Below are 25,357 nucleotides of genomic sequence, written 5' to 3' on the forward strand. Positions count from 1 at the left end.
TTTTTTTTTTTTTTTTTTTTTTTGAGAAGGAGTCTCACTCTGTTGCCTGGGCTAGAGTGCAATGGCGCAATCTCAGCTCACTGCAACCTCCGCCTCCTGGGTTCAAGTGATTCTCCTGCCTCAGCCTTCCAAGTAGCTGGGATTACAGGCAGCATGTAATAGAGTCACCATGTGATGGAGGGCATCGTGCTGGGGTAAATTTTGTATTTTTGTATAGACGGGGTTTTACCATGTTCGCCAGGCTGGTCTTGAACTCCTCACCTCAGGTGATCCACCCACCTCGGCCTCCCAGAGTGCTGGGATTACAGGCATGAGCAACTGCACCCAGCCAGTTATTATTATTACTGTTATTATTTTTTGAGAAGGAGTCCCACTCTGTTGCCCAGGCTGGAATGCAGTGGTGCGATCTTGGCTCACTTCACCTCCTCCACCCGGGTTCAAGCAGTTCTCATGCCTCAGTCTCTTAAGTAGCCGGGATTACAGGAGTGCACCACCACACCTGGATAATTTTTTTTGTTGTTGTTGAGAGAGAGTCTCGCTCTGTCGCCCAGGCTGGAGTGCAGTGGCCAGATCTCAGCTCACTGCAAGCTCTGCCTCCTGGGTTGACGCCATTCTCCTGCCTCAGCCTCCCAAGTAGCTGGGACTACAGGCTCCCGCCACCTCGCCCGGCTAGTTTTTTGTATTTTCTTAGAGATGGGGTTTCACCATGTGTTGGCCAGGCTGGTCTTGAACTCCTGACCTCAGGTGATCCACCTGCCTTGGCCTCCCAATGTGCTGGGATTACAAGTGTAAGCCACCACACCTGGCCCCACAGTTATTGTTGAATTACCCCCATCTCCTCTAAGTCAGCAGTTTGCAAACCTGAGCGGACATCAGAATCACCTGGAAGGCTGGGCCCTACCCACAGGGTTGTGATTCAGCAGCTTTGGTGGAACCCGAGAATCTGCATTTCTAACAGATTCCCAGGTGATGCTGCTGGTCTGGGAACCACACTTTGTGAACCACTGACTTAAATCAACAACAAAAAAACCTTTTGAGAAGTGCTCCTCTGGCTTTGAATTGAGGGAGAACAGAAAGGCAGGGAGCAGCACCTCCTGAGGGGTTTGTGGTGGCTCCTCTTGGAGCCTCTGGGAGTCTCAGGCTGCAGGCACACTCTCTTGTCACCCCAGAGCTTCCTCCCTCCTGGGCCTTCTGGGCCTGTGCTGTCCCCAGGTTCTTCCACCTCTTACCTTGGGTGGTGTCCTCCATCTTGATGGGCACAAGGGGGCTCTGGGGCGCTGAGTCGCCGCTCAGGGAGTAGCTGTGCTCCGCCTGGATGCCTGGCGTAGGGGAGTCCAGTTCCATGTCCAATAGAGGGCTCTTCTCATCCAGCACAGGGTCATCAAAGAAACTGCTGAACAGGTCGTTGGAGAAGTCCTCCATGTTCTCCGTGAAGTGGTCCAGGTGCTCAGGAAAGTGCTAGGGAAGGAGAAGGTGAGGGGAAGAGGGAATTCAGCTTTGCTTGGGGAGGGGGTGCAGGTGCTACTGTGGTGGTGCGGCCCCCACCACAGCCACCACTGTCACTGCGACCTCCCATTACTGTGCCCATTTCCATTAATACCAGCAACATCAGCAACCTCCCCACTACCAACATCACAACACCAACTCTCATCATTTCCATCACGACCATTACCACTGTCATCCCATTCTCTCTACCACCAGCTCCACCCTCACCATTGTTATCTGCAAGGGTGAGCTGTGGATGGGGTCAAAAACTCCCTGGACCCGGCAACAGGACCCTGGGCTCTGTGACCTTGGTCAAATGACTTAAACTGCGTGAGTCAGTTTCTCAGTCCTTCTTACTTCCTTCATAGGCTGATGTGAGGACAAAGTAAGAGAACAACCGTGTATCTACGCCAACAAGTTTGTTTTCCAAAGGCAATATTAGTGAATTTTGTGTGATCTTTTGCTGGAATGTGGGAAGAGAGTGATGCAGGGTGGTGGGATTCTTGAAGCCTCCAGTCCCCTCAGCAGCACAGTCCCCATCTGTCCTCAAGACTTCAGGGTCTCTGTCCTTTCCCAAGTCAACCTTTATACGGAGAGGTTAGGCTCTGGAGCCCTACTACTTAGGTTCGAATGGTGGCCTCCATCCTTCCAGCTATGACTCAGTGCTGTTTAAACTGTGGGTGGTGACTCATTAATGGGTTGTGAAATCAATTTAGTGGGTCATGACCAGAATTTTTTTTTTTTTTTTTTTTGAGGCGGAGTCTTGCTCTGTCACCCGGGCTGGAGTGCGGTGGCCAGATCTCAGCTCACTGCAAGCTCTGCCTCCCAGGTTTACGCCATTCTCCTGCCTCAGCCTCCGGAGAAGCTGGGACTACAGGCACCCGCCACCTCGCCCGGCAAGTTTTTTGTATTTTTAGTAGAGACAGGGTTTCACCGTGTTAGCCAGGATGGTCTCGATCTCCTGACCTTGTGATCCGCCCGTCTCGGCCTCCCAAAGTGCTGGGATTACAGGCTTGAGCCACCGCGCCCGGCCACGACCAGAATTTTAAGTAAAAATAAAACAGAAAAAAAAAAAAGGGTAGAAAATATCAGAGTGCACAGCACACAGTGGAGTTAAATACCTGGCAATTTAAAAACAAATCAGTTGTGTGTGTGCGTGCTCGCACATGTGTGTACTTGGTAATGATGTAACATGTATTTCTTAGAAACAAAAATGTCTGAAAAATCTTGGTCTCCACAATCTTGGGAAGGTCAATTAACCTCTCTGTTTCATTTTGTCTTCTGCACAGCTGGTAATATTAATAGTTCCTACCTGCCGAGATTGTCGTGAGGATTAAACAAGTTAATCCACGTACAGCCCTTAGAACAGTCCCTGGCACATAGTAATTACTCAGTAAACATTGCCTCTTATTGTTAATAAAGCACCCCAGTGGCTGACATATAGTAGGTTCTTATAAGTTATTTTTCTCTCTAAAGAATTATAAATGTGTAAAGAAATGTTTCTCTCTCTCTCTTTCTGTCTTGCTTGCAAGGGTCTCACTCTGTCACCCAGGCTGGATTACACTGGCATGATTTGGGCTCACTGCAACCTCCATTTCCCAGGTTCAAGCGATTTGCATGCCTCAGCCCCCCAAGCAGCTGGGACTACAGGCGCACACCACCACGCCACGCCCAGCTAAATTTTTTGTATTTTCAGTAAAGACGGGATTTCACCATGTTGGCTAAGCTGGTCTCAAACTCCTGGCCTCCAGTGATCTGTCCACCTCGGCCTTCCGAAGTGCTGGGATTACAGGCGTAAGCCACCGTGCCTGTCCAATAAATGTTTCTATTGTTTGTTCCTTATTTATTGAATGAATGAATTTGCTGGTGAGTCAGAAGAGATGGGGGATGTGGCGCTGCCTTAGGTCCTGGAGCCCCACCTGCTGAGTGGTTAAAGGCTTGTGCCAGGGGATTCCTTCAAGGTCTGGAGTTGTTGGCCCTTTCTGGCCTGGAATACTGGGAACCTGTCCCAATCTGGAAGGTAATGAGCAGAGAAGCCTTCTGTATGAGTATAAGGTTCAGGGCCACATGAGTCTGTCTGCATGAAGTAGGAGATGATCACGAGCTCTGGAGTCACATAGACGTGCTTTTGACTCCTAGCTCCACCACTTGCTGAGTTGCTTAACTTCTCCGTGCCTCAGTTTCCTTATCCGTAAGGGGAAAATAATAGTTCGTACCTCATAGTGTTGCCATGAGGATCTAAAATTGTGTTAGATTAGTACTCACCTCATAGGAGTATGAGGGTAAAATGAGTAAATACTGTACATACAAAACACAGAACAGTGCCTGCTATGGAGTGAGTACTCAATCATCATTAGTTATCGTCATCATGAAAAGTGCAGCCCTTAAACTCTGTCCCTGAGCTGAGCTTGGGACCAATGGTGGGAGTTGCGAGGGGAATGTTTGGCCTTCCCCTCCAAACAAAGCCTGATGAGATAATCCAGGACAAAATGAGCTTAGAAGCCCCATTGGCAGGGGTACTCTCCCACTTCCCAGTTTGCCAGCAATCAATCATCATCCTACATTTCTGTTGTGCTTTTAACCCAAAGTGCTCTTCTATGTATCATTTCATTTAATCTTCACAATTGTCCAATGAGACAAGACAAATGCATATTGGCATTTGACAGAGAGAGAAACTGAGGCCCAGGGAGCTAATACAGCTAATACAGCAGGGAGGCGCCCACCATCCCTCACTGCCCCTTCTACAACTGCAGCAGACCCTCTCCGGTCCGGTTATTGCCCTGAGGCAGAGTTTGCACCCTGTTCACCTGCTGGCTTCCAGCACCTGGCTTATGATACTGGTGGAGGGACAGGGCCTTGTAACCCAGATGGCAATGCCATCAGCATGTCAATTGTCCATCAATACCTGGAGTGAGGCAGTACCAGGAGGTCAGAGCTGAATGAATTTCTAAGAATCACTGTGATCCCAGACAGAGGCCATTTACAGGGTATAACCACCCCCCAACCACCCAGCCAGCCACAGCCAGGGCTGCGCTAGCCACACCCTCCGCAGAGCCCGGGCCTGCCGGCTGGGGGCGCTTCCCTCAGTTCTCTCCCTTAGGGTCTCTCAAAGGCCTGGTGTTGGGCCCAGTGGGAGGGGGCTGTGAACAGAGGGAGCCGGTGAGTCAGCCGCTAAGGTATTTCTCCAGCAGCTGCTTCGCAGGCGATAAGGGTTTGCCAAACCCCTTCCTGGGGCCTGGGAGAGGAGAGATGCTTCCTCCGATCTGGGCTGGATTCCCTGAAGGCCTTGGCTCAGGCAGATGACCCAGGTTCTTCCCAGGGACCCTTTTAGGGTGCCCACAGGAAACTGCTTAGAGAGCTCAGCTGGCCCCATTGTGTGAGCAGCCCCCACCCCACCTGCTAGAAACAGCAGCCAAAACCCAGCAGGATGGAGCTTCCAGAGCAGCGGGAGCCAAGTGGAAGGGGAGGGCGGCCAAGGGGCAGGCGGGGTGGGGGTGGAGGACACTCCGACGCCCAGGTTCTCTTTGCGCCGGGCTTCTTCAGGTGCTGGGTGGACAGTGGGCGCGTCCCATCATCCCTAGGCCCACCTCCCCCATCCCTGGAAAGCCCATTCTGGAGACCTCAGCCCTCTTCCGCTCCAGCACGCCCCCCAGTCCCCTCTACCCGCAACCACACCCAGCCCTCCCTCCACTTCACACACAAAAGTTCAGGTTTAGCTTGTCCGATGGAAATCAGGGAGCAAGAGGAAGGGGTCGGTGGCCGGGAGTCCACGAACGTCAGGGGAGCCACGTGTCAACAACGCTTTGAGGGCGACAGAGTTCTGCAGGGGGTGAGCGTCCCATAGGGGTGCCTTTCCAGGCAACGGGGGTGGGAAGCCGGCGAAGGAAATATTATGATTTGTTTCCCTCCTCGTTAAAGACTTTTTCCTATAGTCGTGCCAATATAAGCTCCTTTCCGGCTGCCACGCGCAGCCGGCGCCGGCTTCCCTCTCTTGGAGGAGAGGTTCCCGAGCTCTCCGGCTCGCAGACCCGCGTACCCCTCCTCTCGGCTGCACTCCCTCTTGGAGCCCGGCCTCAGCCGCCCGCCGTTTACATTTTAGAGAAGGATCCGGGTGCCGCCGTCCTGGAGTGGCCCACAAAGGGTTAACCCGGGACTACCCGGGGCCGCCCCTCGCCGGAATCCGTCCTGCTCATTGGTGGGAGCCGCAGAGCTCCTGGCCAATGGCGGGAGGCTGCGAGCAGCCGCCCGTGGCGGCGTGGAGGGCACCGGAGGAGTGCAGGGCTCGCGCGGAGGAGGGTCCCAGCCTGCGCCGACGGCCCGCGGCTGTGGGAACGCAGGGTGCACTGGCTCGGGCCTGCATGGGACCCCTTCTGCGTCTGGGGCCGAGGCACAAATGGCCTGGCTGTCTCATGGTGTCTTAAACCCCTCATCAGTAGTATGGCCCCGCCCCCACCCCCGCGGGGAGAAGTGGAGACCGAGGGTCTCCCCGACCTCCCCTAGTCAAAGGGCGGGCCGGGCCTTAAATCCCCTTGCAGCTCCATCTCGAATTGTCCTACCGTGGGGCGCTTTGGTGGTTCTCTGTCTCTGGTGGCGGCAGAGGGGACTCTCCTGGGGCAGTAATCGTACCGGCTCTAGCCTTGTTTTCCCCCCTCCCTAAATTCCTTCCCTAAGGTCAGTGCAGAGACAGGGTAAAGCTCTAGAGGCGCAGCTGCCTGCTGGGGTTGGTGTAGGAGAAGGGTCTCCCTAACCAGAAGCAGCCTCAGCGCGCCCCCTTCCCTCAGGCCCCTGGCTTCTTGGCGCCTGCACCCCCATTCCTAACTTCTGCCCCTCCCCCGGCCCAGGCTGGTTCAGTCTGTGCTTGGGGAAAGGAGGGAGGAGACCGGAGCGGGTCCAGGCTGAGCTGTGGGATAAGGGGTGGGGGGGAATCCTGAGCCCGGACATTCCTTCCGAGAGAGTGAGAGCTAGGGAGAGATGGGAGGAGAGGCCTCTCACATTTCCCCCTTTCTTTCCCCCCCGCAGGCTGGGACCCACAGACCTCCCCCCCACACCCCAACACACACTGACCCATACATTCCCGGACGGTTACTTGCCTCGTGGTCACTAGAAAGTTGTCCCCATTTCAAGCTGAAGGGCCTTCAGTCTGAGTCACTGCTGTGCCTGGGGGGCGGGGGGGCAGTGAGAGCAGGGAGAGGAGGTGGGCCCTTTGGGTCCCCAGTTGTCAGCAGACCCACCCTGTCCTTAGGCATTGCCATCTGGTATTTGGGGGTCCTAAGAGACCCAGGCCTTGCCCTCCCAGAGCGAAAGCCACCCTGTGAAGGAGAAAATGCACTGAACTGAAACTCTGGAGGCCCTAATTCAAGACCCAGGTCTGCTCTGAGACCTGGGCAGTGGCAGGTGTCTCCTCTCCTGGCCTCGGTTTCCTCATCTGTTACAGTCTGTGTCTGTATGGAAGCGCAATTGGGAGGGGCCTAGAAAAGTGAATTAGTCTTCAGAACTTGGGCCTTTTTCCTCTGCCCTGGCCTTTTGGGGACTGGATGGTGAGAAAACAGTTCTCCTGGTCCCTGGAGCCAGTCCCTCCCAGAGTCTTCCTGGCAGAGTATGGGGGTTAAGGGAGCACGTTGTTCCAGCCTCCAACCTCACTCTCAGCCCCCAGTCCCCACAGGCCTAAGGAAGGCGGCTGCTGAAGTTTCATATTTTCCCCTACCGAACTGTTCACCGCAGAGCACAAGTCCAAATAAGCAGAAATACTTCTGTGTGTGTGTGTATGTGCATGCACGCATGAGCACATGCTACACAGATGTGGGCTGAGGGGTTCCTTCGTACACAGGGAAACACCACATCTCCGACACCACATAGTGAAAAGTACACCCATCGACACATTCAGACAGTTCCATGTGCAGCCTTGTACAGGCGCTATCACACATACAGACCCCCTCACAGAGTCACATAGGCTGACACTGTCAGGTGTGAATGCAAACTCAACAAGACACACTCATCAGATGTGATCAGACAGTGATTCACACCCCTACGCTCACACACATGCGAAGTCATCCCAGACACAGGATCACACAGACACGGTCACGCATACTCATTCTCACACACACACCATCTCACATGACCGCAGAACTGAATGTTGGTGTCGCCAAGCCAGCAACTCAGTGCCTGAGATGACTGAGTCATGTGAACACCAGTGAGGGGGATTTGGGAGCCCCAGGCTTGCATGGGGCTGGGACAGTGAGGGCTGGGACTGAAGAAAGCGCCAACATGGGGACTGAGCTTTTCGTTGCCAGTGTGTGCTGGAGAAAGGAAGGAAAGAGGAATTAGCAGGCTGGTGCCAGCCACAGGCTACTTCAAGGCAGAGCAGAGTCCCGGGGAGGGTGTGTATTCTCTGCAGTCCCCTAGCCCTGTTAGTCTGGCCCTTCCATTGGCCCTCCTGACAGTGGTAACCTTGCTGTGGTCAGGCCATAGCTTCCTCAGTTTCCCAGCCAGCCCCTGGCAGCTTCTCACCAGGCGGCCCATGCGCTGTGGCCCAACCCTGGGGCAGGCACCAGGCACTGTCTGGGCAGGAGGAAGCGATGGCAGCGAGTGCCGCCGCCCAGGGCTGGGATTAGCTCTGTCTGGCACCTCCGAGGGCACAGCAGCCTACGGTCTGGCTGCTGGAGATGCTGGTCTATAGGCAGGGGAACCCTGCAGGACAGCTTAGGACACTGGAAACTGAGTGCCGGGGTTGGCGCCAGGGGCCTCTGGAGAATAAGGGCATCTAGTCACATTCAGTTATTCATCATTCATGCATTCATTCAGTATTTACTCAGCACCTACTGGGTGCCCAGCTTTGTGGATACACAGATGAACAAGATCCAATTCCTACTCTTAAAAGGCTTTTTGACCAATGGTGTGACTATGAAGGTAAGTCCAAGCCTCGAACTCTGATCCCTCTCCAGAGCATCCTCCACGTTACATCAAGAGAGATCTTCTAGGCCAGGCAAGGGGGCTCACACTTGTAATCCTACCACTTTGGAAGGCCAAGGTGGGAAGACTGCTTGAGGCCAGGAGTTTGAGGCCAGCCTGGGCAATATAGCGAGATCCCATCTCCACACACAAAAAATTTAAAAATATTAGCCAGGTGTGGTGGGTAATCCCAGTCACTCAGGGAGCTGAGGTAGGAGGATTACTTGAGCCCAGAAGTTTGAGGCTGCAGTGAGCTATGATCACACTGCTACACTCCGGCCAGGGCAACAGAGCAAGACCCTGTCCTAAAAATAAAGGATCTTCTAAAACTTAGAAGTCACTATGTCATTTCTCTGCTCCATCGATGAGGAACTTGTACTCTATCCCAAGGGTACTCTATCCTAAGGGTAGTGGGGAGCCATCAATGAATATGGCTTCCTTCTACTCTTAGGATAGAGTGCAAGTTCCTTGGGGTAGCTTCAAGTGATCCAGCTGTATTGCCTATATGTCTTGCTGTGTCCAATTCTTGTCCGAATCTGCAAAGCCTGGCATTGGTCCCAGCACACAGTGGGTGCTCAGGCGTTTGCTGAGTGACTGACTGACTGGATAAGTGTGTGAATGAAGGAGTGTGTCAGACAGCTTATGGACTCAGGCCCTGTTTTCTGCAGCAGAGAGCCTCCAGGAATGACCGTCCCGAATCTTGCCCTGATGCCAGCTTGCTTCTGCTCCAGGCAGAGTTTCCATGTGTTTGGACTCCTTCCCTCGGCTCCTCCCTAGTGGGGCCTCTGTACCCATTCTCCGGGTTGTTCTTCCTTCCCCAAGCCTTTCTATTCTTAAGCCCTAGCCAGACCAGGTACCTGGGAAGCACAGACTCCACTCAGTGCTGGAATCGCTGTCCCCCCGCAGACCCAGTCAGGCCTAAGGGTATAAACAGAACACAGTGGCCAACCTGTCAGGGCTGCTCTCCCGGCCTCTGGCCAGCTGGAAGGCCCTCCTCGCCTGGAGCCTACCGCCTCGCTCTGGCTGGAATTCCCTTGGCCTCCCCTCTCCTCAGTGTACTCAGCATTCGGCCTCTGACATCCTCAGCGGTCCTGGCCTGTCTGAGTTGTCCTCAGGTTTTATTTTTGGAAGGAGTGGTATTCTCTCTCCTTATTTACTCTCTTCTTTCAGAGAAGGTGTGGGACCCCTGGGCTCAGCTGGGGATTAGGCTAATGACTCCAGTCCCTGGGGTCTGGAGCTCTCTGGGCCTCCATGGGAGGGGACCACCAAAGACTCTTGACCCACCCGATGCTTCAAAGCCAGCTGTCTCTGCCTTCCTTCCCCCACCCAGTAGGTGACTAATGCCTGCCCTTGCCCTTCTTGAAGAGCCCCGCAATGGCCAAAAGAAATCATTACAATTTTCGAGCAGAAAGGAATTTTGGCATCAGTAAGTCCACCCCCTCTTATGTGCAGAGGCAAAGCAGTTCAATGGTTATGAGCAAGGGAGTCAGACAGACCTGGTTCTAATCCTGGTTCTCCTACACACTGTGCAGGCTTTGGACAAGTTACTTAACCTCTGTAAACCTCAGTCCTGAGTATAAAATGGGAACATTCATACCCACCCCACCAGGTTGCTGTGAGGATTAAATGAGATAACAATTGTAAAGTGCTTTATATAAAGCAGGACATATAGGAGGAAGGCTCTCATTAAATGTAGCTGTTATTATTACAGATGAGGAAAACCGAGAGCTGGGGATGGGAGTACACTTGCCCAGGGTCACACAGCCCAAGGTAAGCAGCCATTTCCAGAGTCATTCATTTGTCTCTATCTCCCTTCCAAGGAGGAGAGAAGGACTGACACCAGCCCAAAGGCACACTTTTCCTTGAGTCAGTCGGATGGGCAAACCACTGGGTCTTCAGTGCCTCCCTCCTACTCCCGTGTCCAGGCCCACCTCTGTGGCCGGCATTTCCTCCATTGCCCCAGGGGCCTCTTTCTTGCTCGCTGAGGGTCAGGGGTTGGTGAGACCCCAGTACTCAGCCCCAAATGGCCCCCAGGCCAGTGGGACTCTGAGGGGAGTGGGGAGTGTTGGGTCCTGACATCACAGAGCAGAGAAGCTAGAGCCACAGTCATGCAGGCCAGCTGGGGCCCTTCCAGTGCATCCAGATGTCTCAGGAATGTGCTGAGCTGGGAACTACCACCTTCCTTCCCTCCCCCCCCCCCACCCCCCCGTCCCCTTGCTTGCTCTAGCTTTGCCTCCGCCCACCCCCTCGGCTCCTCCTCTTTCATCTCTCCCTGGGAGGCCTCCTGTCCACTGTCCCTCTGGCACAGTGCCACAGTCAGGCTCCCTCTCGGTCCTCTGAAGGGATTGTCAGAGGCAGGAGCCCTTCCCCTCCCGCAGACCCCAGGGACTGAACTTGTGGGGTGGAGGGAGATGGGAGCTAACTGGGAGGAGAGAGTTCCGAGCAGATAGTGCATGCCAGATCCCAAATGTGGAACTGATTTGCAGCCCTGGAGAGAAAGGGGTGAAGGCCTTGGGGCGGCAGAGGGCAGGGCTGGAAGGATGGTGAGTGGGGCTCTGGGCATCTTGTCCCAGCCAATGGGTGGGAGGGTCAAGGAGCTAGTGTGCCAGGCTGGGCTGGGCTCAGGAGGGTTCAGACCCTTCTAAGCCCCTGGGGTTCATAGGGACGTGCTTTGTCTGATGGTGGAAGGTCCTGGAGTATTGGACGGGATGGGGGAACCTTGTTAGGGTCCTGGTGTTGGGCCAGGAGCCAGGACATGGTTCAGGCTGGAGCTCTCAGCCCCGAAGAGGAACAGCCTGTCCCTCTGCAAGGGCGGAGTTGCCTTGGGCCTCCCCAGGCCAGCCTGGCTCTCAGTGCTGGGGATGAAGGAGCCAGAAGGGAACTGGTACTCCTGGCCCAGTGTAAGAGTCACATCAGGGCACAGGGTAGAAGTCAGAGGAGAGAAGAGACCTGGAGTCAGCTGCTGCCCTGAGCTGCCCTGGGCTCAGAGAGGGCCCACAGTTCTGTTCCCCCTGGGGGAGAGTCCCTGATCACCCAGACAGGCTGAGAACTGAGATTCCCCTGATGGACTGCAGGGCCCCAAGCACTGAGACCATTCAGAGGAGCTGGTGACCATCACCTGGTACAACCCAGAACTATCATTGGCTCCCTCCTGCCTGCTGAAAAACTCCCAGCTCCCCAGGTGATACTCAAGGACTGTCAGAAACTGATCCCAGCTTACCACTAGAGCTGGAGCCCCCTCATTTTCTCTTCTCTCCAGCCTAGTTGGATGGACCACTCCCAGCTCCTTAAACCTGCTGTGGTCCCCATGGCTGTGGGACCTTTGCTTATACCTCTCCTGGTGCCTGCAGTGTTTTGTTCTTTATCTCCTCATTCTCACTCTTCCTATCCTTTAAGGGGCAACTCAAATGCTGCTTCCTCCAAGAAGCCTTCCCTGATCACCAAGCTCAAAGAGTCATCTCCCTCTCTGTTCTACCATAGCACTTACAGACTGTTCGGTCATCGGTTGATATCATGCCCTGAACTCTAATTACACACAATGGGATCCAGCTATCCTTCTAAACGTCACCCTTCTTTAGGGTAGGATCAAAGACAGGTTTCATTTCTTTTGTTTTTTGGAGACGGGGTCTCACTCTGTTGCCCAGGCTGGAGTACAGTGGTATGATCTTGGCTCATTGCAACCTCTGCCTCCTGGGTTCAAGTACTTCTCCTGCCTCAGCCTCTCAAGTAGCTGGGATTACAGGAATGGACCACCATGTCCGGCTAATTTTTGTATGTTTTGGTAGAGATGGGGTTTCACTGTGTTGTCCAGGCTGGTCTCGAACCCCTGACCTCAAGTGATCCGCCTGCCTCAGCTTCCCAAAGTGCTGAGATTACAGGCGTGAGCCACCGCGCCCAGCCAGATTTCATCCTTGAACCCTCTGCAGAGCCTCAAATAGGGCCCAACTTATACTCTGCCTAATAGTAATGATCTTAATATAATAACAGTGAATATTTATGTACCAGGCACTGCTCTAACTCCCTGCATGTAGTAGCTCATTTAAGTTTCAGAGGATAAAGTGGGTCTTCTTAGTACCCTCACTTTATGGATGAGACGCTGAGGCTCAGAGTAGTTAAGTAGCTTGCCCAAGTTCATTCAGTTAGCAAGTGGTCAAGCGGGGATTTGAACCCAAGCTCTGATCGCAGAGCCCGTGTTCTAAAGCACCGACAACAACACTGGTTGCTGAAGGAATGATCCTGCTGCCCCACTGCAGCACCTAGTCCAGGGCCAGATACAAAATATGGGCCCCCACTCCACACACTGGGTTCATCCTGGGGATCTGGTTTTGCTCCTTTCCTGGCCATCCCTCTCCTGCTGCCCAGAAGGAGTCCTGAGAAGGGGCCTGGGGCTTTTTGGCTTTACCCAAAGAGCCTCCCATCTCCAGAGAGTTGAGATAGAGAGAAAAATAAAATCCCCGTGATCAGGGCTCTGCAGGGCTGGACAAGGTGGGATATTCCTGCAAGGGCTGTCAAATGCTGTGGGTCTTCCTTTTAGGCAATGACAGCAACAATCAGAATAAAAACAGTGAGGGGAACCATAGTCAATCATAATTAAATTTTAAAATAACTAAGAGGGCCAGGTGCAGTGGCTCACACCTGTAATCCCAGCACTTTGGGAGGCTGAGGCGGGTGGATCACTTGAGGCCAGAAGTTTGAGACCAGCCTGGCCAACATAACAAAACCCCGTCTCTGCTAAAAATACAAAAATTAGCCGGGTGTCATGGCGCATGCCTGTAATCCCAGCTCCTCGGGAGACTGAGGCAGAGAATCGCTTGAACCTGGGAGGCGGAGGCTGCCATGAGTGGAGGTCGTGCCACTGCACTCCAGCCTGGGCAACAGAGTGAGACTCCATCTCAAAAATAAATGAATAAATAAATAAATAAAATAAAAAACCGAAGAGTATAATTGGATTGTTTGTAACACAAAGGATAAATGCCTGAGGGGATGGATACCCCACTCCCCATTACATGATTTTTTTTTTTTTGAGACAGAGTCTCACTCTGTTGCTTAGGCTGGAGTTCAGTGGCGCGGTCTCGGCTCACTGCAACCTCCGCCTCCTGGGTTCAAGCAATTCTCCTGCCTCAGCCTCCTGAGTAGCTGGGATTACAGGCATGCACCAATACGCCCGGCTAATTTTTGTATTTTTAGTAGAAACGGGATTTTACCATGTTGGTCAGGCTGTTTTCGAACTCCTGACCTTGTGATCCATCCACCTTGGCCTCCCAAAGTGCTGGGATTACAGGCGTGAGCCACCGCGCCCAGCCTATGATGTGATTATTGTGTATTACATGCCTGTACCAAAATATCTCATGTACCCCACAAGTATCTAACCTACTATGTACCCACAAAAATTAAAAATTGTCCAGATGTGGCAACTCATGCCTGTAATCTTAGCACTTTGGGAGCCAAGGAGGGAGGATCGCTTGAGCTCAGGAGTTTGAGACTAGCCTGGGCAACATGGCAGAAAACCATCTTTATAAAAAATGCAAAAAATTAACCAGGCATGGTGGCATGTGCCTGTAGTCCCAGCTACTTGGGGGGCTGAGGTGGGAGGATCACTTGAGTCTGGGAGGTTGAGGCTGCAGTGAGCTGTGTTTATGCCACTACACTCCAGCCTGGGCAACAGAGTGAGACCCTGCCTCAAAAAAAAAAAAAAAAAAAAAAAAATTAAAAGCCAAAAGACTAAAAACAGCAGTGGCAACTATTGTTTATAGAGGGTTTATGGTGTACCAGGCCCTCTACAAGAATTTCTGATGGAATTGTCTTAAGAACCCTATGTTTTACCATGAACCCTACTTTTGGATGAGGGAAATAAGCCTGGAGAGGTTAAAGCACCTGCCCAAGCTCACACAGATGACAAGAGGGAGCCCCCAGGTCTAAGCAGTGGTGCAGATGTCCCACCTCAAGCAAGGATCACCTCCCCAGCACTTGCCCCATCATCTGCCATCTGACCTGTGGACCTGCTATCTGCACAAGTTGAGCCTGAGAGTATGCACCTGGTCTTGGGACTTTCCTGTTTAAAATCTCCCCAGAGTGGGGTGGATTCAGAATCTACAGCTCACCTCTGTCCCAAACTCATGCAGCTTTGAGAGACCAAGATATTCAGAACTGAGTCTCTTTTCTTTTCTTTCTTTCTTTTTTTTTTTTTTTTGAGACAGAGTCTTGTTCTATTGCCCAGACTGGAGTGCAGTGGTGCAATCTTGGCTCACTGCAACCTCTACCTCCTGGGTTCAAGCAGTTCTCCTGCCTCAGCCTCCTGAGTAGCTGGGATTATAGGGTCCCACCACCACGCCTGGCTAATTTTTGTATTTTTATTTTTCTATTTTATTTTTATTCTTTTTGTTATTTTTTATTTTTGAGACTGAGTTTCACTCTTTTATTTTTTATGTTATTTTTATTTATTTATTTATTTATTTATTTAGACGGAGTCTTGCTCTATGGCCCAGGCTGGACTGCAGTGGCCGGATCTCAGCTCACTGCAAGCTCCGCCTCCTGGGTTCACACCATTCTCCTGCCTCAGCCTCCCGAGTAGCTGGGACTACAGGTGCCCGCCACCTCGCCCGGCTAGTTTTTTGTATTTTTTAGTAGAGACGGGGTTTCACCGTGTTAGCCAGGGTGGTCTCGATCTCCTGACCTCGTGATCTGCCCGTCTCGGCCTCCCAAAGTGCTGGGATTACAGGCTTGAGCCACCGCGCCCGGCCTGAGTTTCACTCTTGTTGCCCAGGATGGAGTGCAATGGTGCGATCTCGGCTCACCACAACCTCCCCCTCCCAGGTTCAAGCAATTCTCCTGCCTCAGCCTCCCTAGTAGCTGGGATTACAGGCATGTGCTACCATGCCCAGCTAATTTTGTATTCTTAGTAGAGACAGGGTTTTTCCATGTTGGTCAGGTTAGTCTTGAACTCCCGACCTCAGGTGATCTGCCTGCCTCGGCCTCCCAAAGTGCTGGGATTACAGGCATGAGCCACTGCACCCGGCCAATTTTTGTATTTTTAGTAGAGAAGGGGTTTCGCCATGTTGGTCAGGCTGGTCTCAAACTCTTGACCCGCCTCAGCCTCCCAAAGTGCTGGGATTACATGCATCAGTCACCATGCCTGGCCCTGAGTCTGATTCTTAAGCTGGGTAAGTTTTCATGATTCATTTTATTATACTTTATAACTGATAGATATACATTCTGTATATTCTTCCATTGCACAATATATCATAATAGAAAAGGCCATGATGATAAAGTGAAAGGGAGAGATGGCATTTATGCTAAGATTCACGATTTGAGTAATCGAATGAATGAATGAATCAATTAATCTACTTTAAAAAAAAAGGACCATCAAAGCTGGAAATGTAGAAGTGTCCTTTCTTTTACTATCTATTCACCCACCTATTCATTCCTCTATCGTCCCCACCCTACTCCATCCTGCCTTCCTTCCATCCATCCAATAAATAAACATTTCCTGAGCACTCAGTCATTATAGCTGTACCTAGAGAATAGCCAAAAATAATTGACTGACACACCCTGCTCTCAGGGAACCCTCAGTTTAGTTCAGAAATGAGGAGGGCAAGGCCCAGAAAGGGAAAGTGATTTGCCTAAGGTCACACAGCAAGTGAGGGAAATGAGGTGAAGAGGCGTGAGGGTATTCCATGCGGAAGGAACCCATGGGCAAAGGCGCAGACCTGTCTGCCTCCAAAGCGAGCCTCCCTCAATCACTGCCTGAAACCCGCCTCCTGGCTCTCCATGAAGGCCTGAAGAGCCTGCCTCACTCCATTGTTACTTTCATTTTTGTTATTCTTTTGGAAGGGGAGGAGGAACCAGTGGCTGCTGCTGTCCAGCTGTTATGTCGGACCACACATCCCAGCCCAGATGTGTCAGCCTCTCTCTGATGGGTGAAGTGGCTTCTGGGCCATGAGCCAAAGGCCAAGGAAGCGGCAGGGAAGGCTCTGTCCCAGAGGAATTGGGGGAGGAGGCACACGGAACCCGGCAGCAGGGAAGCCCATGGTTGCTCCAGCTATCAAACTGGCCTTGTAGACAATATGGTGTGTCCAGGAGGTGGAGATCAAGATCTTTGACATTCCAAGGAAATCAATACCTTTGACATATTTCCTCTGAGGGTCAGAGTCCTGGGGCATTTCCTGCCTCTCCCAGCTTCTCCTGAACCAGACAATCCCACCCCCACACATTCCCCAATCCTGGTCCAGGGTCCTGCCATTCAGTCTGGCTTCCCCAGGGATGCTCAAGAGGGTTACACAGAGTTCCAGCCAGAGCAATGCTCATGGTCTTGACTTAACTCCACCCAAATCTTCCTCCTCTATCCTGCCCCCAGGAGTGCTGAGACTTCCAGAGGAACAGGCTGTTCTACAGCATCTGGAGCTGGTTTCTTGAGGGAGGTTCAAGGGCAAGCCAGGTCCCAGAGAGAGATGCTCCAGGAGGGCCTTGGTACCAGGACTCGCATGAGGCACATGGTATAGGGAGAAGACACAAAACAGGGATGTCCTTTATGCTCCCCTCTCCTGGTGCAGCAGCCAGGCCAGGCCAGGCCAGGGCAGACAGAAACAGAGTCTCCTGAGGAGTCCTGGGAGTTGCAGAGAGCAAAGGTCCAAGTCCCCAGAAGGGCTGGGGAACAGCATCCTGGGGTGAATCTGAGGATAGGGTGTGAAATGGGATGTGGGAGCTTGTCCAGGGGATCTGGCCTTGCCCATAAAGCTTAGGCATCCAAGGTGCCCTAAGGATAGGAGTGGGTGAGGATGAAGGCAGGGACCCTCTGATATCAAAGATCCCGAATTTTCCTTGCTCTAGAGGGCAAAGCTCAAACCAGAACAACAAGAGAACTTGCTTGTAGCTTCTTCTTGCTCCCCTTTTTGACTCTCTCTGTAGGACTCCTGCCCTTGAGTGGACTTAATATATTCCCCTCTCTTAGTTTTCTTTTTTTTTTTGAGACGGAGTCTCGTTCCGTCTCCCGGGCTGGAGTGCAGTGGCCGGATCTCAGCTCATTGCCAGCTGCGCCTCCCGGGTTTACGCCATTCTCCTGCCTCAGCCTCCCGAGTAGCTGGGACTACAGGCGCCCGCCACCTCGCCCGGCTAGTTTTTTGTATTTTTTAGTAGAGACGGGGTTTCACCATGTTAGCCAGGATGGTCTCGATCTCCTGACCTCGTGATCCGCCCGTCTCGGCCTCCCAAAGTGCTGGGATTACAGGCTTGAGCCACCGTGCCCGGCTGCCTCTCTTAGTTTTCTTATCTGCACAATGGATAATAATACCTATATGTGTTCAGTAAAAGGAACACAGCACCAGTCCCTGTGGAAATGCCTTTTTTTTTTTTTTTTCTGAGACAAAGTTTTGCCCTTGTTGCCTAGGCTGGAGTGCAATGGTGCGATCTTAGCTCACTGCAATCTCTGCCTCCTGGGTTCAAGCTATTCTCTTGCCTCAGCCTCCCAAGTAGCTGGGATTACAGGCACCTGCCACCACACTCGGCTAATTTTTTTTGTATTTTTAGTAGAGACGGGGTTTCACCATGTTAGTCAGGCTGGTCTCAAACTCCTGCACTCAGGTGATCCACCTGCCTCGACCTCCCAAAGTGTTGGGATTACAGGCGTGAGCCACCATGCCTGGCCAGAAATGCCTTCTAATAAGTCCTTTGCCACTAAAGATGAGGGAAATTGGGGCAGCATGTGCAGAGATCACCTTCTGAGAAAGCTTTCATGACCTGTAGCCTGGCTCAGCCTCCTGCCATGCTCTGCTCCATCATGGCGTCCACCATGGTATTGATACTGCCTATTTCGCTCTCTTTCTCGCTCATTCGTCTGTGATTGACTGGAGGGTCAAGTGTGTTTTCTTCATCCAGGTTACCCTGGCACCAGCATAGATGTTCCTTCAGTGTCCAATTGCTGAAGGAATGGACATGTGTATTAATGAATAAGCAAATGAATTCCCGGCTGGTCCAGGGAAGCCGGAGGGACCTCACAACCTGTTGGGGGGCAGACAGCACTTCTGTGGGACCCCGCATCCCCACCACCCTAAGGGCTGGCCATTCCAGGATCCTGAAAACCCCAGAACCCCTTCAGGAAACGTAAGTACACCTCTTGAACACTTAGATCTGATTTTTTGGGTATTGCTCTGTTGCCCAGGCTGGAGTGCAGTGGCATGATAATAGCTCACTGCAGCTTTGAACTCCTGGGCTCAAGTGATCCTCCCATGTCAGTCTCCCAAGCAGCCAGGACTTCAGGTATGTGCCATCATGCCTGGATAATTATTTATTTTTCATTTTTTGTAGAGATGGAGTCTTTCTGTGTTGCCCAGTCTGGTCTGAAACTCTTGGCCTCAAGTGATCCCCCTGCCTCCACCTCCCAAAGTGCTGGAATTACAGGTGTGAGCCACCACATCCAGCCTGGGATTTTTTTAAAACAATTTTTCCCTTCCCTTACTAGGATTGCCCCAGCCTAAAGTAATTTTCTCTACAAATATAGTAAGTCCTTGAAATAGAGCAAAGTTCTCTACAATGTGACCCAAACTTGACTTCTGTTCTATGCTCAGGCCCCTTCTCAAGTAAAAGTGAGCAAAACTCCATTATTTGTGGGGCTGGTAAAAAAAAAAAAAGTGATGCCTCATTCTCCTGTGGGACTCTCTCTCTTTGGTCTGCTTTGTGCAGTAAGGTGTCACAATTTTTACTTTCCTGCTTTTTGTGATAGTACAGACCATCTGAAAACTACTGTTTTTCATTAATTCTACAAAAATATAACTCCACATTTTATGTAATTGGAAAATTTATTTTTAAATTTGTATTATTATTATTACTTTTAGAGACAGGGTCTGGCTCTGTTGCCCAGGCTGGAGTGCAGTGATGCCATCACGGCTCACTGCAGTCCCAACCTCCCTAGCCCATGTGATCCTCCCTCCTCAGCCTCCCGAGCAGCTGGGACCATAGGCATATGCCACCATGCCTGGCTAATTTTTAAAAATTTTTTGTAGAGATGAGGTCTCCCTATGTTGCCCAGACTGGTCTTGAACTCCTGGGCTCAAGCAATCCTCCTACCTTGGCCTCCCAAATCATTGAGATTATAGGCATGAGCCACTGCAAATGAACATAACTGGAAATTTTTGACTGGGTATATTTATTGCATTATTGTAGAGTTTTACTATATTGAGCATCTATTTTGTCCCATGTGACTGTGCTAGGTTTATGTCAATGCACAAAACTGATATGGACTCTCCTCTTATGGAACTTACTTTCTCATGGAGGAAATACACAATAAGCCATTAAAATAATTGCAAACTGGGTTAAGGGCTAGAAGAAATCAAAAGACTAAAACAGAAAAGAATAGGGGGGTCCCTTTTTAGGTGTTCAGGGAGCCTTTCTGAAGGAGGTGACATTTGAGCTGGGATCAGAGGCTGACATGGAGAGACTGGGGGAAAAGCAGTCCAGATGGCAGGAACAGCATGTGCAAAGGCCCTGAGGCAGGGCTGGAAAAGGCTTAGTCTTAAATTGGGTGAGTATGGATCCAGGAGTCCTAGAGCAATCTGAAGAAGAAACTGGGGAAGACAGAAGCACTAGAGCTGGTGCTCAAGGGTGAGACCTGAGCCACAAGTTCAAATCCCCTGTGGGTCAACCAACTGTAGATTATTCTAGACCAGGGGCTTCAGAGGCCTGTGCCACAGTATGGGGATGGCTCAAGGTAATGAGAATACATTGAAAACCATAGAGAGCCCTTCCTGGACCCCAGAGACAGTGCGGGCTCTGCAGGACCTAGATGACTACAAATAGATGGGCTTAAGGACACTTTTCCCTCTTCTCTAAGAATGTGGGGTCTGGCTTGAGCCCCTTTTTCTCCATCCATCCATCCATCCATCCATCCATCCATTCATCCATCCATTTATTCATTCAGCAACAGTTGGTTGCTAGGCACTGGGATATAGCAGTGAACAAGACAGACCAAGCCCCTGACTCAAGGAACTGTTCCCTCAACACTAGGGGAAGCAAAACCCAAACCAAACCTCTGCTCAAGACGAACTTAATGTTTTGATGGAGGAGTAGGTATCAGAGGTCTCCTTTTTGAATAGGTAACCTGAGGTTTGGGCTCCTGCAGTAGGTTTTTCATTAGATCTTTTCTAGCAGATTCCACTCTTGAGACCAGAGTGCCTTAGCACTTCTGTCCTCTTTCCTGTTGGTGAGAACTTAAACGGAAACACACATATATCTCCCCTTTTAAGGACTGTTAAAGGGCCACCCACAGACATAGGAACACCCAAACACACATACTTCTCTAATCTCCCTAAATCTCCCAAAGGCTGGGGGTGGGGATGCCTCTCTGCTTCCCAGTTAGCTCAGGAGAAGCCAGGCCAGGGGTCTGGGGAGTAGCTATCAGCCTTAGCCCCCACCGCCTCCCCCCATGCTGGGCTGGTCCCCGGGTCCCCGTCACTCCCACACCTGGCCTCCCCAGCTGCAGGGAGTGAACGGGTGTGCTGGGCAAACATCCTTGCAGCTTCCTGCTACTCCCCTCTGAGAAAACAGACCTCTTCTTCCTCCTCCTTCTCCTCCCCACACCCTCCCAGCTGGGGCTTCTCTGGGATCCCAAGCCAGTTCCCTCTAGAGAAGCCAGACATCCCTTCCTCTTAGCCAGAGGAAGGAGGGGACAGCACACAGACCTAGTGTTTCCATCTGGAGAAACGACCTGCTCTCCCTTTGGTCCTTTATCCCAGTTCTTGGAGCCCAGACCCTCTCTCTCGTATGGGCCAAGGGGCTGAAGGATCACAGAGTACAGTGGCTCCAGGGTGGCCACATCAGAAACCGTGGGAGAGTGGGAGGGGCAGAGAGGAGATGCCCCCACATGGGACAGGAAGGGCAGCCCCCTTCTGAGGATCTCTGAGAATCGCATAAACAGAATTGCAGCAACATGAAGGTATCCTCATAGAAAGAAAAATAAAGCAGCCCAGCCACCTCCAAACACACTTGTCTTGACTTTGTGTACTCCCTCTCCTGTCTGTCCAAGTGCATGCGTATTTCTTGCATAGTTGTTTTCAGGGTGAGCATACATTTTGCATTTTGCACAGAGCAACAGAACACACACAATTCCTGCATGATTTATGGCCTGTATCTGGATTTTTAAGGAGGATAGTGAATATTCTGCTCTCTATTTTCCAGACCGAGAGGCACACAGACACCATCCCTACCCATCCTTAACCCTGGAAATATTTTCCTATCCTCATCCAGAATGAAGAAGTTGGGGGAAGGGTTGGTATGGGATCTCAGCTGGAAGGGACCTCGGATATGGAGATGGAGGCCCCAGAAAAGGAAAATGACTTGCTATGTTCACACAGCAACTCCTAGCTGAGCAATTCTCACTATCACCCCCATCCAGTCTCTGTGGATCAAACCAGCGATGAACGTTTCATGCCAGGCATTGTGCTACATTAACCTTCACCTTAATTTTCTCTCGAAATGCCTACAGTAATGCTATGGTTCTAGTATTCCCATTTTTCAGATGAGGAAGCCAACACCCAGAAGAAGAAGTCACTTTTGGCCGGGCGCGGTGGCTCAAGCCTGTAATCCTGGCACTTTGGGAGGCTGAGGTGGGTGGATCATGAGGTCAGGAGATCGAGACCATCCTGGCTAACATGGTGAAACCCCGTCTTTACTAAAAATACAAAAAAAATTAGCCGGGCATGGTGGCGGGCACCTGTAGTCCCAGCTACTTGAGAGGCTGAGGCAGGAGAATGGTGTGAACCCGGGAGGCGGAGTTTGCAGTGAGCTAAGATCTCGCCACTGCACTCCAGCCTGGGCGACAGAGCAAGACTCCATCTCAAAAATAAATAAATAAATAAATAAATAAAGTCACTTTTCTGAATTCTCCTGTTGGCTGGTGGCAGAAACACAGACAGAATTAAATCTCTTGATTCCCAGCCCAAGAGTCCTTTCTCTGTTTCTTTAGGCACCCCATCTTCTCCCGCTGCCTCTCCTGGCCCTGCCCAGGTGCAAGATCAGGAGCCTCCCCAACAGGGCTTTTCCTCCCCAGTGTCCCAGTGCTGGATCCCACTGTCTGGTCATGCCTCCTTTCCTGTGCTGGACCAAGGCCCAGATGAGCAGCTGGGGACGCAGGGCTGAATGGAGCAGCAGGAAGAGGCTGCGGGCGGCTGAGTTCATTCAGAAGAAAGCCCAACTCAGAGCTTCCAAGGGCCTAGGGAAGCTTACCGCGGGGCTCTACTGCCCCCCTTGACTTCAAGGGTCTGAGCTCTGATAAACCTCTTTCCTTCTGACTAATGTCTTTTACCAACCTCAAGAGAAGGTGTGGATCCCCTGATCCCTGCTGCTTTATTCCTGGGATCTGTGCCAGAACCATCTGTAGGAAGACCTGATCCAACATCTCCCCCATTTTACAGACGAAGAAACTGAGGCCCAAGGAGGAGATCCAGTGGTATGGGCCAAGCTCACAGGGGAAGCAGAGCCAGGACTAGAAACCAAGTCTCTTTGCTGTCAATGCAAGCCCTCTCCCCTTGTACCCTTGTTCTGTCTGATGAATTATGCTCTCTCTGCCTGGGACAAGGGGTCTTCCTCAGAGCGCAGGGTGACCAGGATGTGCTGCTTAATGGAGAACAGGGAGACCTCAATCTCCATGCCTCCTTGACTCTGGCTCCTGTCCCTTGGCCTGGCTCCTCACTGTCAATCTAGTGGCCTGGGACAGTTTAGGTGGAAGTCCAAGATGCTCAAGTCCTCTAAAGACTTGGCTCTTGCCTGGCCAAGTTTATCTTGGTCCTGGGAGGTAGAGATCAGCAGGTAAAGAGTCTCAAGTGCTTGATCACAGGGTGTGTGTGTGTGTGTGTGTGTGTGTGGTGTGTACAGGCATGCACATGCAACTGGTGGTTCACTGAAGAGGGGGCTCCCACTAGATTCCCCAAACAATCCACATTTCATCTAGGCAGGCCCTTCTGAACCTAAATATTTTCTCCCATTCTAAGCCCATGCCCCTCCCCCATCAGGGCCTTAGGGCTGAGCCTGAGAGAGGGAGGGAGGGAAGAAGAGAGAGAAGCCACGTTTCCTTAGGGAGGGAGGGGAAGAGTGAGAAAGAGGAGAAAGACAAGCTCACAGTCGGACCTAGTCAAGAAGACATAGGGAGAGGGAGAGAGAAAGTCAGCCAGACTCTGAGAACAGAGGGACAGAGCAGAGATCTAGAGGGAGATGGAGAGAAGGGCTCCCATCCTCCCGAGCCATCACCCTGTGTTGCCCTGACCGCCTCCTCCCAGCCCCCAGCCTCAGGTCCCTCCCGGAGGGGGGGTCTCTGGGCCTGATTCCCTGGGGCTGCCAGGGTAGCACCCTGAAGTTTCCAGGCCTGGCTGAGAACCCAGGTCTGGCTCTGATCCCCGAGGGGCGTCGGGTCTCAGACCCTCTGAACGCTCCCAGGTGCGCCTCCCAGCGGAGATCCAGCCTAAGAGCCACCGAAGCCCCAAGGGGCGCAGGAAAGGGCGCTGCCACTTTGCGCCTAGTCTCGTCCTGGAACCTGGGGTGGGTTGGGGACGGCTAGAAGACGTGGGTGGAGGGCGGGATTGGCGTCTCTTGAGCTCAGATCCGAGGATCAGACGGCCCCGATACCTCGATGGCCCCTTCCCCTAGAAGGTGGAGGCCAACGTGTTCAAGGATTGCGCCCCCAAGGAGGGGCGCGCACTGGCACCAGCTCCGAGGCTTAGGTCAGGCGGGGGTCCAAGGGAAGTGTCGAGGGACCTACTCGTCAAATATCGGAGCTCCAAACACATGTCGCTCCGGGAGACCCTGCGCTGAATCCTTTCCCCGCTCCTGCCCAGTGATGTGTAGTCGGGTCCTTCTAGGGGCCCAGGCGCGCCGCGAATAAGGGTGCTGAGGGGTGGAACGGGAACGGAGACCCTTCATCTTACCGCATTGTTGAGGAAGTCCGACTCGTTCAGATCCCCCAAGTCCAGGAAGCTGGATCCGGGGAACAGCCTGTCGGCCGGGAATGGTTCCAAGACGGCGTCCATCGCGGCCGGCTCCCGGGACCCCCTTCGACTGGGCTTCCCTCACTCCAGGGCGGCGGCGCGCCCAGTCCAGAGCTCCTGCCTGAGCGCTGGCAAGCGGGCGGGGGGCAGGTCCGGGGCGAAGCCCCGGGGGAGGGGCAGACGGAGGCGGCGCGGCCCCGGGTGGGGGGCGCGGGGGGCGCGGGGGCCTTAGGGCAGCGGCTAGGAGCGGGATGGGCTCAGGGGCCCCGGGCGCACTGTGGGCATTCAGCCCACTCCACCTCCTCCTGCTCCTCCTGGGGCACAGCTGGCTTCCATGGGGAGCCCGGGGGTGGGGCTGAGGGCTTGAGGAGCCCCCCGGACAGGGTGGGAGCTGGGGCGGGGGAGCTAAGCGCTCCCCCGAGACTGGGTGGTTGCCGGCCTCTCCGCTGTCTCTGCTTCTCCCTCCGCAACGCTTCTGTCACTTTCCTCTCTGTGAAACCGGGAACCCCTGGCTGGCTAGCCCAGCTGGCCAAGGCGCCACGCCCCCACATCAATATTCACAATAATTTAATATTAATGAGAAGAGGGCGTGGCTCAAGGAATCCTCTTTCATTTTTTAAAGAGACATCTGCAACTTCATCTTCCTTAGTCATCTGTCTTCTCTGAATGCTCAAGGTGGGGGCTTAAAGCAACAATAGTCCTGGAACCGATAACAGTGTTCCTGAAACATTGGCATTTTGTTAAGGTTTCACCAACCACTGTCCCATAAATTGATGAGGAAGCTATTTCCATCCGTCCAGCCTTATGCTAAAACCTGCACCAAATCCAGTCAGGGAATTCCATTTCACAGTCGCCTCAACAGATCTCCCCTCAACGGGGGAGATTTTCAGCTTTTTAAAAATTTTATGGCCGGGCGCGGTGGCTCAAGCCTGTAATCCCAGCACTTTGGGAGGCCAAGA

At 52.5% G+C, this 25,357-nt stretch overlaps 1 protein-coding gene across 1 annotated transcript in view; it reads right to left on the reverse strand.

Annotated features, from left to right (window-relative positions):
* Positions 1 to 24,891, reverse strand: part of CREB3L1 (cAMP responsive element binding protein 3 like 1) — a 45,126-nt gene extending 20,235 nt beyond the window's left edge. The window contains exons 1-2 of the mRNA XM_023215857.2: positions 24,339 to 24,891; positions 1,230 to 1,458 (exon numbers count right to left, since the gene is read on the reverse strand). Of these exons, the coding sequence (XP_023071625.1) occupies positions 1,230 to 1,458; positions 24,339 to 24,440 (331 nt within the window). The 5' untranslated portion in view covers positions 24,441 to 24,891. The remainder of the gene's footprint in view (positions 1 to 1,229; positions 1,459 to 24,338) is intronic.
* Positions 24,892 to 25,357: the final 466 nt, after the last annotated feature.

Source organism: Piliocolobus tephrosceles, chromosome 13 (assembly GCF_002776525.5).
Source record: "Piliocolobus tephrosceles isolate RC106 chromosome 13, ASM277652v3, whole genome shotgun sequence".
Classification (NCBI taxonomy): domain Eukaryota; kingdom Metazoa; phylum Chordata; class Mammalia; order Primates; family Cercopithecidae; genus Piliocolobus; species Piliocolobus tephrosceles.